Source organism: Pipistrellus hanaki (assembly GCF_964339955.1).
Source record: "Pipistrellus hanaki genome assembly, chromosome: 12".
Taxonomy (NCBI): domain Eukaryota; kingdom Metazoa; phylum Chordata; class Mammalia; order Chiroptera; family Vespertilionidae; genus Pipistrellus; species Pipistrellus hanaki.
In genome coordinates, this window is record NC_140514.1 from 16,053,864 (window position 1) to 16,066,293 (window position 12,430).

At 51.9% G+C, this 12,430-nt stretch overlaps 1 protein-coding gene across 2 annotated transcripts in view; it reads right to left on the minus strand.

Annotated features, from left to right (window-relative positions):
- Positions 1-643: 643 nt before the first annotated feature.
- EFR3B (EFR3 homolog B) overlaps positions 644-12,430 on the minus strand; it is a 68,272-nt gene continuing 56,485 nt past the window's right edge. For both annotated transcript variants that reach the window (XM_084901428.1, XM_084901427.1), the window contains exons 16-23: positions 11,916-12,047; positions 11,224-11,291; positions 10,390-10,517; positions 9,604-9,695; positions 8,167-8,215; positions 6,781-6,887; positions 5,600-5,649; positions 644-4,960 (exon numbers count right to left, since the gene is read on the minus strand). In XM_084901428.1, the coding sequence (XP_084757554.1) occupies positions 4,855-4,960; positions 5,600-5,649; positions 6,781-6,887; positions 8,167-8,215; positions 9,604-9,695; positions 10,390-10,517; positions 11,224-11,291; positions 11,916-12,047 (732 nt within the window). In that variant the 3' untranslated portion in view covers positions 644-4,854. The remainder of the gene's footprint in view (positions 4,961-5,599; positions 5,650-6,780; positions 6,888-8,166; positions 8,216-9,603; positions 9,696-10,389; positions 10,518-11,223; positions 11,292-11,915; positions 12,048-12,430) is intronic.

Consider the following 12,430-nt stretch of genomic DNA (forward strand, 5'->3'; position numbering starts at 1 on the left):
GGATGGCAATTGTCTTGCTGTATGTATGTATGTAAGTCTTGTTCTCTCCTCAGGGAAACCCAACCTCCACTTGTGCAGAGGTCATGGGCTGGGTTTCTTTTATATGTCCCCATGATGTCTGCACAATGCTGGGGCCAAATACATTTCCAATTCACAGGAGACTCACAGATTCCCCCCGCCCCTTTCTCTTTCTCTTTTTCACACCCCCCCCACACACACACACATGCAGATGTATGCATACATGTCAACTGCATTATAACAATGGGTGGTATAGATCAAAGTGGCTGGGAAATGTTTGTATATGGCACTTACACATGCTACGCTGATGATATAGGAATTCACAATGAAAGCAAATCGGGATGCCCTGATGTGAGAGGAATCAACACCAGATTCCTGAGACAAAGCCTCCCCCACTCTCACGAAGAAATGGCCCCCACCTTCCCATCAGAGGATGCTCCCGTGCTGGGAATCCTCATGTTTACATCTTGGTAGCATCCTTTCCCCCCACGCTCTTTCCTTTTCAAGCAAGCGAAGTGATGGCAGGTGGTGGTGGCTAAATGTTAGTGGTTAATGTTGGTATTTTCAGATCCTGTTTGCATCTCAAAAAACCATTTACTTTAAAGAAATCAAATAGACAACCATGTGGTGACAACATTAACATTTATTTGAAAAGGGCATCATAGAGGCTCATTGGGAAATCACAACTAATAGTCCTAAAGAAGGATCTTGCTAAGAGTCCTTCTTCCCACACTCTCCGCCACCCCTCCCCCACTCCTCTTTTCCCTTCCTTAAAACTAATTTGACTCAATGAGTTTAAAATACAGAAAACTGCCACAGGCACTAATTCCGCACTTCCATATAAATACATCAGCTATTATATACATATATCATCTACTAGGAACTACATTACACACACATGCATGCAGATGGGCACACACACGTTCAGCCAGGACATGAAGTTCTAAATGGACATAAGACATGTTATAATGTGTGGGCTGCAGCATTTGTGGGGGTTACAGCTCTGCACCCCACAGGCCAGAGTCAACAGTCATAGAGGAAGAGCTCAAAAGGGGAAGATGATGAGGCCCTAAGGTCTCCAGGAGGAGGAAGAGAGTGCTGGTCAACCTGGCTGGTGCTAAGAGAGAGCCTGGAAATCCGTCTTCTGACCACAACAGCCCCCAGGGCCCCAGCCTCTGCCCCTGTGTCTCTTCCCCATTTCCCCAGCTGGCCGGGCCCATACTGACTATCCTCTCGAGTCTTCAGATGTGGTTAGCTTTCTAAGGTGAAGAGGACAAAGAAGCAACACACTGCCCCAGAAGTGAGGAAGATGTCTTGTTTCAGCACAACCTCCTGCCAGGCCTATGGGTCAGGGGAGTGGGCATGGCCTGCCCAAATGAGCTCATCTCCTTCAATCTTTAAAAACAAAAACAAAAAACTACATATATTGATTTCAGAGAGGAAGGGAGAGGGAGAGAGAGATAGAAACATCAACGATGAGATCATTGATCGGCTGCCTCCTGCATGCCCACTATTGGGGATCAAGCCTGCAGCCTGGACATGTGCCCTTGACCAGAATCGAACCTGAGACTCTTCAGTCCACAGTCTCACGCTCTATCTACTGAGCCAAACCAGCTAGGGCGACCTTCAATCTTAATATTCAGGTAACAGCTTAGGTCTCGTCCTTTCCCACGGGCTCTCACCAGGGTAATACCATTGCATGGTTCTGAAGAGGAATTGGGAGAAACAGCCTCACTTCTCAATGACACTCTCTGTACCCAGGTCAGGACTGGGGACAGTGCAATAGCAACTGGAAGGTGTCATGGTCCAGAGGCCCCCAGGGAAGCCCAGAGGCCTGGCCTTTGAGCCATTGAAAGGTACCCCGAGGCTGTTCTAGTTCTTAAGCCAGTTGAAACGTGTTCTCTGGGACCCAGACCATCGAGTGCAAAGGGCGGTGCATATGTGACGTCATGCTTCTCCAAGCACTTTAGTCGGTCCCCGCCCCACCTTCTCACTACTCATCTGTTTCTACGTGTGTCTGAGGTGGAGGGCTGCAGAGAGGAGTATCTGGGACTTTTCTAGTGCTGCTTCTTCCCTGCTTGGGTTCCTGCTCGGGAGAGAGGCAGTTAGGAGTCAAGAAACCACTTATTTCTTCTTTTTGGGGAAGGAAAATGAAGACGGGTGCTGGGGATCCCACTGCAAGGAAGACAGGAGGAGCCTCCAGGATCTCATTGGTGCTTCCTGCTGACCTGCTGCTCATGCCCGGATGTGACTCAACTAAACGAACAGAACTTTCAAATGTCAAGTATATACACCCATTAAGCTATGTCTGCAGCGTGCTAACCAAACCAACCCCTTGCCCATGAGGCAAGAGTCCTCAGTGGCTTTGGGCAGCAGCTGGCTCAAAACCACAGTAGACAAGGGTAGCAGAAAGGGTTGGTCACAAGACACCATGCTGTCAGACACTACGGGGCTCGGAAGGCAGGAAGCAGTGGTCTAGGTGCCCTCCAAACTGCTTGGCATCCATTCCCAGGGTTTGTGGAGGGGCACGTAGGTGGGTAGGGGTGAAGGAGAACTGCTTCATTTATCATTTCATTGTCTGTCCGAGTCAGCACTCGCCTTAAACTTTCTGATTCTGGGGCATACTGGGCCAGAATCCAGGTTCTACCTCCTGGCAGCAGGCACCTGATATCCTACTGAGTGTGAGCTGCAATTGAATCTGGGAAGATGGCACTCAGTTCTCTAAATCATGTCTTGGCTGTGCAGCTGTGATGGAAAGAAAAGGCTGCTTCAGACAGAGAGGAGGAAGGAGCAGCTGAGTGTGTCAAGAATGGGAATCTTGCACCTTTTTCTGCACCCTGTTCCCAGGTGGGTGGGGAGGGACGGGGACGTCTGAGGGGGCCTGCAGGTCTCTGGTCCTAGTGCTGGCTCTAGAAGAGGCTCCAGGGCCCTGCCTCCCACATCCCAGAACCAGGGTCCTAAGGGCAGTTGCCCTGGGGATGGACCCTAAAGTCAAGGAGGCACAAGAAAGAAACAGAGTTCCTCGTCAAAGCCGAGCAGGGGATACAGATGGGAAGACAGGTTTGTGGCGCCAGATTTAGATTTCCTGCCCGGCGATGCGGCTCAGTGGTGGAACGTCAACCCAGGAACCAAGAGGTCACGGTCTGATTCCCAGTTAGGGCACATGCTGGGTGGCAGGCTCAGCCCCCTAGTAGGGGGCATGCAGGAGGCAGCTGACCAATGTTTCTCTCTCATCCTTGATGTTTCTATCTCTCCCTCCCTCTCCCTTCTTCTCTGAAATCAATAAAAATGCAAATTAAAAACAAAGATTTAGATTTCCTGTGAACTTTCTCCCCAAAGTTATTTGCCTTCAAGTTTGTTTCAAGTTATCTGAAACGGGGCTTCTTCGTGAGGAGATATTAACTTGAGGAGAAATCTCAGTCTATGCGTGTAAGGTTGGGTTGAGCATTAGCCAGAAGCTACGTGGCCAGAAGCCGGCTGGGCCCTGTAACCACGCAGCCACCTGGAAGCTGCAGGCCCCTATGGAGGCAGTGCCCAAGGGGGAAATGACAAGAACAGGGTCAGAAGGCCCCTCCCAGAGAGAGCTGCACAGCAATGGGAAATGCATTTGTTAAGTTTCTCCTAATTTGAGGAAATACACCTGGACTGATCATCAGGCTCTCACTGCGTCCCTACAGGGTCATGCAGGGGTGTGACCCCAGGGTGCCTGCTTCTGACCCCACCCCACACTGCCTAAAATTGTACCCTAAAAGGGATTTCTTTGGGTCCAGGAATCTATTCACCCTCTCTCTTAGAAAAAAACAATCTCAGGGAAGAATCATTTGGCCATTCACACCTTACTGTGAGTTACACCAGCTCAGAACAGTTGTGGGACCCAGACGTTCCACTGGGAGAGAACTATTTGGGGCCCTAGGGCACTGGCACCTGGAGGCCCAGGAGGCGGCCCAGAAGCAGCAGGGACAGGGGTGAGAAAGGGGAAGGGAGTGCCCAGCAAACAGACTCCTGGCCCCTCCTCCGCACACAGACCTGCTGGCCAGACTCCTGGGAAATGCAGAACCCAAAGGGGTCCCCACCGCTCTCCCCAAGCCTCAAGCTTGGCCAGGTGGAACTGAGGTCCGGACTTTGTCCAAAGAGTGAAAAAAGTCATTCCAGTATCAGGTGCTGGGTCCTTCTTTCCTCAACGAAACATTCACAACTCATTGACCTGACATCTTTGAGTCCCAAAGTGCTCCTCCACCACCACCATCCCTTCCTAGTGCCACCCCCCCCCCCAACCCTCCATTCCCCTCAGTCACTAAGAGAAGCTGGCAGGGTGAGTCGGGGGTAGGGGGGGGGAGTGGAAGAGCCACAGGAGACCTGAGGGCCTTGGGACAGAGCTGGGATCCTCTGAGTGGGGATGCTCTGAGGAGAATGTCCCCCAGCTTCCAGCTCTTCCTGGGGCTTTCTCTAGATTGCTGTCTACAGGGCCCTTTGACCAATGGTGGCTCCATCCAGTCCCTTCCTGGGGGGATGGCAGCTGTGCCCTCTCCCACCCCCAGCATCAAAGCCTTACACTTGCTGCACCTCCACACCACCAGGAGCTGCAGGACCTCAGCACCCCCCATCCCCCCATTCTTGGCCCCTCGCTGACACAAAGGAGACTAAAGGGTACAGTTGAGAGGCTTATTGGTCCTAGAGGGGCAGGTAGCCAACCCCTCAGGGGAGACACAGGGGAAGCGGGGAGGGCCTAGCTGGGAAGGTGACCTTTGCTGAGATCCCTGTTAGACTTGCGCGTGGTAGGGGTGGAGTGTGATGGTGAGCAGCTGCACCCCTCCAAGCAGCTCCGCCTCTTGGAACTCAGTATACACACAGGTCTGGAAACTTCATCTCGTAGACGGGGATGGAGTGGTTCTGAGGCTGGCCGTAGGCTGCGGTGATGGTTCCTGACGGGCTGGGCGGGGGCCTGGGCAGGAGCACACGGAGGAGAGAGGGATGAGGGGCGGGCCCACCCCATGCAACCAAATAGAGCAGCTGGTTTGTGTTTCTCCTTGAACAGGGACCAGAGCCTTTGTCACTGGGTTCCCAGGTTTCAAGTTGTTCCAGAACAGTGGTTGGCAAACTCATTAGTCAACAGAGCCAAATATCAACAGTACAATGAGTGAAATTTATTTTAAGAGCCAAATTTTTAAAACTTAAACTATATAGGTAGGTACATTGTTATTAAATCAATTAGGGTACTCCTAAGCTGGTCTTTGCTAAAAACTCAAGGGGCCAAAGAGCCACATGTGGCTCGAGAGCCACAGTTTGCCGGCCACTGTTCTAGAATCTACAGCTCCACGTAGGCTCTACAGTGACAATGTTGCTTTAGAAAGTAAAGTCTCAGCCTGGGAAACAAGGACCCTGACTCTTTCCCAGGGTTCACTGAGCCATCTCTTTTCCTCTCTAGTCTCAACTTCCTTTTTGGGGAGAGTTGGTGGCTGACCCCAGCCCTGGAGACAGAGGCTGGGAGAGGAGGGCTGAAGACAGTGAGAGGAAGACTCGGGAGGAGGGCGCCCACGCTGGGCCACAGAGTTAGAGGTCCCCGGGCCGGGCTGCCACGTACCGGATGGTGATTTCGAAGATCTGGTTGAGTTTGCTCTGCAGCAGCGACGCCTAAACACAAATGGAGGGAGAGTGAGCGGGGGTTCCCGCACCGACCACTGCGGGCGGTCCTGAGCCCACCTGCCCGGAGCGCGTGCTGGAGATCCGGGCAGTGCAGCCTCAGGAGGGGGTGGTGGACCCCGGCTGCGGGTTCAGGTCAGGCAGAGCCGCTGGCCACGGCCTGCTGGGGCAGCACAGAGACTGGGAGCACCAGGAGGACTTCAGCAGGTGGTTCTTGAAGGACCCTTAGCTCCTCCACGTGTGAGGGGAGCACCTGCTGGGCATGGAGTCAGGAGGCTCAGAGCTGGTTCCAGCTCTTAACTCCAAAGGAGCAGGTGTGCATAATTGGCTCCGACTGCGTGAGGGAGCTATGCACGAGTTCTGTACCTGGGCCCCAACTCCTAGCTCATGAAATGGGACAAGAGGTCAGGATAATAGAGGCCTCCCAAATCGACATGTATCTATATATTATTTTATATAGTTATCACAATAATTGGAAATATATGTGTGTGTGTGTGCATAATATATAATAAAAGACATGTTTTTATTGAGAGGAAAAAGTACAATAAAGTATGAGGTAAATCAATCTCAAGAAGTGTTTGTGCCCTTCCCTTAAGCACAGACACGAGCCCTTCGTTCCCCTTGTCTGGGGCCCCCTCTCTCAGACCTTTCCCAGGCCAGCCGTTCACCCCCCCTGCCTGCAGGGTCCCGTCGCAAACACTGGCCATCTTTCCTCCCCCATGGGCTCCTTCCCCATCACTCCGTCATGTGACGGTCATACTGGCACCAACTCGCAGAGTAGGCATGAGAATGAAATACACTAACAGGTGTGAGATGATCCGGTGCATCTCGCAGATAGAGTGCTATGTACACACTTGCCATTATGGTGATAATTGTTATAGCCTGTCTGTCTGATGCGGGAGCTCCTGAGGTCAGGACTTCTTTCTTACGTGAAACATGCGAGGTCTGGAGGCCGGTATGGCCAACAGCCGAGTCTTTAGGTTCATGGGGAAACAGTGTAGGGCCAGGGTGTTGCTGGCATCTAAACCCTAATTTCTGGGTGACTAAAGTGCCAAGATCTAGCAACTCCGTCCTGCCCTGGGCCCTTGGGCTCTGAGGGCTCGCCCCTGTGTGCTCACTCACCCGGGCCCCGCAGTGGGCCGCAATCTCCTCGAAGGGCGCCTTCTGGAACTTCTCCACCACCTGCCGCCGCCGTTCGCGCTCCTGCTCCTCCACCGCCACACTGTCCACTGCAGCACAGAGTGCGGTCAGCCCGCACAGCCTGCCCCCCTGACATGGAGCTGGGCGGACTCCTCCCGGGAGCTCTGTCTGTGCCCGCAGCTCCGGCTCCACCCTCAGCTGGTGCGCTGGGTGCGGGGCCCTGGAGGGTGTGGTGCCATCACGTGGCCCCCGCAGGTCTAGACCTTTCCGGGGGGCTCAGCGACCTTCCTTGGGTAAGGGTTTGAGAACCAGCTGAGCAGACCCTGAAGCTGAGCTTCAAAAGCCCCACGTAACTGCACTGCCACTAGGACTCTTAACGGGAAGTTCCCGGAGTAGGAAGTGCTCTAAGGGGGGTTTGAAAAGGGACATCAACAATGGAAAGGCCATACAGACCACAAAAGCCAGCCCAGAACCCCCGTGGCAGAGCGGTATGAAGCTATTTAGGTGTCTGCATAATCCTCTTGGTATCCAAAATGAGTTAGATAAAAAGGTGAGGGATCTCAATATGCCCATCATTCGCTGTCAGAAGGCAGAGAGTGTGTACCTTCAGGAGTACCGTTAATGACAACGAAAATAAAAAAAGTCTGGCATTTGAGGACATAATTTGTCATCAGCATTCAGAAAAATTCATTTGGAGTACTTCAGACAGAAGACATAATACTACATTTTAAAATCTATTGCCGCCTGCTAGTGTTGCTCAGTGGTTGAGCGTGGACCTATGAACCAGAAAGTCACAGTTCAATTCCCTCGTCAGGGCACATGCCGGGTTGCAGGCTCGATCCACAGTAGGGGGCATGCAGAAGGCAGCCAATCAATTATTCTCTCTCATCATTGATGTTTCTATCTCTCTCTTCCTCTCCCTTCCTCTCTGAAATCAATAAAAATATTTTAGAAATCTGTTGCCATTATTAAATAAATATTAATATGATTAATATATTTTATTGGTCAACTTGTTCTTCTGTATCACATTCTAACAAAAAGCAGTTGAAGTTTTTATACATAACTGCTTTTTACCTGACTGTCTGTAACCCTCAGTGGGTTTACCTTGAAGGCAGCAGTGAGAGGAAAAAGGGTTGTCTGACCTAAGATACACAGGGCCACCCTGCTGATCCCTCATGAGAGCAGGGCTTCCCACTGCAGCTTTGGCAGTTGGGATGAGTTCAGAGGAAGCCACAATGTCTGCCCTCAAGTCTGTGCTGTATCATCCTCGGGAGGACAGCAGATGGGGCTGCACACACACACTTGCTTGCAAGTAAGACCCAGTTCTGCCCTCCCTTCCCACCCACTCCCTGGGGGCCTCCCACTTACCAATGGCCTTCTTTAGTGTCTCATAGGTGATCTCCTCTGCTGGTACTCGCTGCGGGAGAGGGGACAAGTGTTACATAGGTGGAGCGGGGAAGGGATCGGAGGAGGCAGCCCTGGCTTCCTTAGTTACCTGGCAGCCCCTTCACTTCTCAAGACTGTCCCAATGGGCAGAAACTCCCTCCGCACACCCACCTTCTCACCAGGGTCTCCGGAAGCTCTCCAAGCGTAGTGACATGGGGTTGGGGAGGCTAATTCCTCATTAGAGTCTCCACTAAAAGAACCCACTCCCCCCCCTCCACCCCCTGACTTGTCCCATTAAGCCCAGGAGAAGGAAAACACTGTGTACTAATAATAAAAAAAAAATCTTCAGACACCAAACAGAAAATATTGGAAGCAAGAGGAGATGATAACTGCAGATGGTCATATAATCTCAAATGTCAATTTCAAGAACTGAATAACATTTTTGAGGACTTATGGGATGTGGGTGGGGAGTAGCATCCAACTCATGCTGCCGTTCTAACGTTTCTGAGATTCCTGGTCTTGTAGAGCTGGAAGGGCCTGGTTCAACCTCATTTCACTTCTCCAATTGGCCTCCTTCCTTCCAGGGGAAGGTTCTAGATAAGCTCTGAAAAGCCCAGGACTGGAGGTCTCCCCCAGTAACTGAAGGTTGAGCGCATGGTGACAGGGAGGCTTGATCTCGACCCCAGAGACTTCCCCTTGCTCCTTGGGGAAAGACTAAGTGTCCATGCTGTCCTCCGTGGCCACACCAGCCCTAATGGGTAGAAACTGTCCCTGCCCCAACTCCGCAAGTCTTCCTGTCCGAGTCCTCACTCTTTCTCCCTCCCCCATGTCTTTCCCGTTTGAGAAGTGAATTTGATATTTCCACTATAATTCCTTTATTCTCCCTTTCTCGCGGGCACATCTGCTTTATTTTCTGAGGTAGAAGATATGGCAGGGGAGATAGCACATAGGCCGTTGTACAGAGACTAGACATTCACAGCCCTCCAGAGAAGATGGGAGGGAGATCTTTCAGCTGCAGCCTTCTCTTTAAAAGAGCACCTTTATGGGTGCGTCTCACCCTCATCTCTCCTACTGAGCCTTTCGGTTTCCAATATGGAGCTTGTTTGTCTCCACCATGAATGGAAATGACAACCAACAAGCCTTTCAAGAGCGATTTTTATGACATCCTCGTGGGAGTGCAGTAGGGAGGAAGGTGGATACAGATCATTTCCTCCAGATGGAAATGTCTGTGGCCTATGGGGTGAGAGTAGGAAGTCTATGGACTTCCCTGAGAAATTTACTTTCTGTGCAATCTTAACTGTGTTGTGCAGTTAGGGGAGCTTGGAACGTGGAGTGTTTGACAGCATAGAAGGCAGGAGCAGGTGCTCTCCCCCGGGGATGCTGGGCTTCCCGAGGACAGTGTATGGGGGAGACACTCACCTCCTCCCTCTCGGGGCTGTTCCTAGATTCCACCTCCACCTGCAGGGAAATGGTTTCTCCAATGCTCTTCCTCTTGGACAAGCGATCCTCATCTGGGAAAAGGAGAAGCCAGAATCTAGATTCCTAGCCGTCGGGGAGCGAGCCAGGATCACACCCCTGGCACCATCTCCCACGCCTTCTGCTTTGCCTGACCCACGTCCTCTGAGGGCTCAGGGCACGTGGAGTCTACAGCTGGATTTTACAGCTGAGCCTTCTCTGCCCATTTTAGGATGGTGAGTTCTGCTCTTCAGGACTAAGATTTTGAAATCCTTGATGAGCACAAAGAAGCTTCTTATGACCAGAAAGCATATCTCAACTTGTGCAAGCGTTATCTGCTCATAGCACTAATGGCTGTCATTTGTGTAGCATTTGCTATGCGCATTTGCCTTCATTATTTTATGTACTTTTCACACCAACCCTCTAAGGCAAGTACTGTTAATATGCCTATTTTAGAGTCAAGGAAATGGAAGTCGGTGACAGAGAACTGGGTCTCTGTAGCCCATGTGTGGGGCCTCTCCCATCCACAAGCCAGGCTAGCTTGTGGGCCAGTTACTTCTAAGGACCCTGCCCTGAGGAGGAGAGGTGGGGAAATCCAGAGGATCTCACCATAGACCTCCACGGTGCCTTTCAGCTCTTGTGTGACATCCACAGTGCCATGGAAGGCGACGGAAGTCCCTTACACTCAGGCCCTTACCTGGCCATGACCAGCCAGAGGCAGGCCTGGGAGTCCTCGAGCAGAGCTCATACCTGTCAGCTGAGGGATGTAGGGCAGGGAGAGCCTGTCTGAATTGTAGCCACTGCCCCCCAGGACTTCACTGATCTTGCTCTGAAGGAAGAGGAACTCAATCACCACTCCATCAAGATCCTGAGACAGCCTGGACGACAAGGGAGGGAAGAGGCGGGAGCCGTGGTAACAAGGATGGTTTCCTAATAGCTTATTATAAAGGCAACACTCATTATACCAAATGACAGAGATGCAAATGGGGGGGAAATCACCCATTGTCCCACTAACCTTCAGTGAGCAGAATCCTTCGGTCACATACATGTACACCCACCACCTCCCCCTCCCCCACACACAAGACACACAACACACACACCCCCATTCCTGTTCTGTGATCTATTTCATGTACCTCTTCTATAGCGAATATATTACATTAGCTACTCTTTGAAACCATTGTAAATGGGCTAGTAGTCATCTGCTGTGTGGATGGCCACAATTGATAAAGCCATCCCTGGTGTTGGACATTCTCCCCATTCCCCCCCAGAATATCCTTTCCTTGGGTTCCTCTGATGCTGAGGTGACATCAGTCTGACAATGCCACTTGGATTGATGGCAGTGTCTTCTCTGGAACAACTGCTCCAAAATTCCTCCCCCATGGGCGTGGTCTCTGGTACAACACATCCAGATGGCTCAAGGTGTGTATTACGGTCACATGCCTGTCACACTTGACCCGGGACCCATAGGCCACGGGCAGGTTCTACTTTCAGCCCTAGAGCCCATAGAGGCCTCAGCCCCTGCCCCTGACAGCCCACCTTCTTACTCAGCTGCCTTTGACTTCCTGGACCATATACCCTCCTCACCTGGGCTTCTCCACAAACACATCCTCTGGGAGCATGTACGGAGCCTCTTTCTTCCTGGTCTCTATCACCTGGAGTTTGGGAGGAATCACAAGGTCAGAGCCTGGTGCTGCAGGGAGAGGGAGCTCCACACAAGCCAATGACAGAGCTCCCGCCCACTCAGTGTTTCCTCCCTCCTGCAAATTGGTGGCAGAGAGCCCTACAGCGGCTTCTGAGAGAGAAACTCAGACCACAGAGACCCTCGGAGCAGCTGGGCGATCTGCTCAAGCTCCGCCCCCTGACACATATGCACTAAGTGTCCTCCGAATCCCAATCCTGGGATTTAGCTCCCAAGAGACTGTTCTTTCTTGCTTTTGTGACCTGTTCCTGGTTTCTCCTTAAACCTGGAAAACCAAGCATAGGTCACGCCGTTCCCAAGCCCTCGTGCACTGCAAACACATTGAGTCTCCCTCGGTATCCTTTGCAGATTTTTGACAAGGAAGGTGAAAGCTATTAAGATGGTGAGAAGTGGGAGGATAGTTGGCAGGCAAGTGTGTGGGGGAGGCGAGTAAGCAAAGATGCTGCTATTTTTAATGAAGAGGATGACTAAGCACAGGGCTCATGCAATTAAGGAAAAGTTCTGGGGAAACCCCAAGTTGAGGGCTTCCTGAGTTCTCACAGTCACAAGGACACCTCGGGGTCATGAGGACACCAACCTCATGGATGTGCTGGCAGAAGGCAGGCACCGTGGTCAGCTGGCTGATGAGGTTCAGGTAGGCCGCGCACAGTGCGTAGAGGGAGCAGCGGTTGTACACGGGCAGGTTCTCTTCGTTGACCTGGGCCAAGTCCTGTGGCGACACCGAGGGGCGTTTGCAGCTTTTAACTGACAAACTATGCTGCTGCCCCACCTTCTGCCCAGCCTTCCCACAGCTGTAGGGAGATGGCCCCCTGCTCTAGACTGAGCTTCTTTCAGCATCTGCGTCATCATTCCCTGGCAGTCAGGAGCCAACCTTATGACAGCCGAAGTGAATGCTCCCTAGAACAATCCATGAGAGGCGAGGACCTCAACCCCCACGTGGTAGTTGCAGCTTTCGTGACTTTGACTGTCCAAACCCTCACCATTAAGCCCACCTCTAGGATGCTGCTTCCTTCAGCAAAGCCCTTGCCTGGTGCTTGGAGGACAGGAGTGGCTTGCTACATTGGGTTCACATGTTAAATTGGGAAAGTTGTG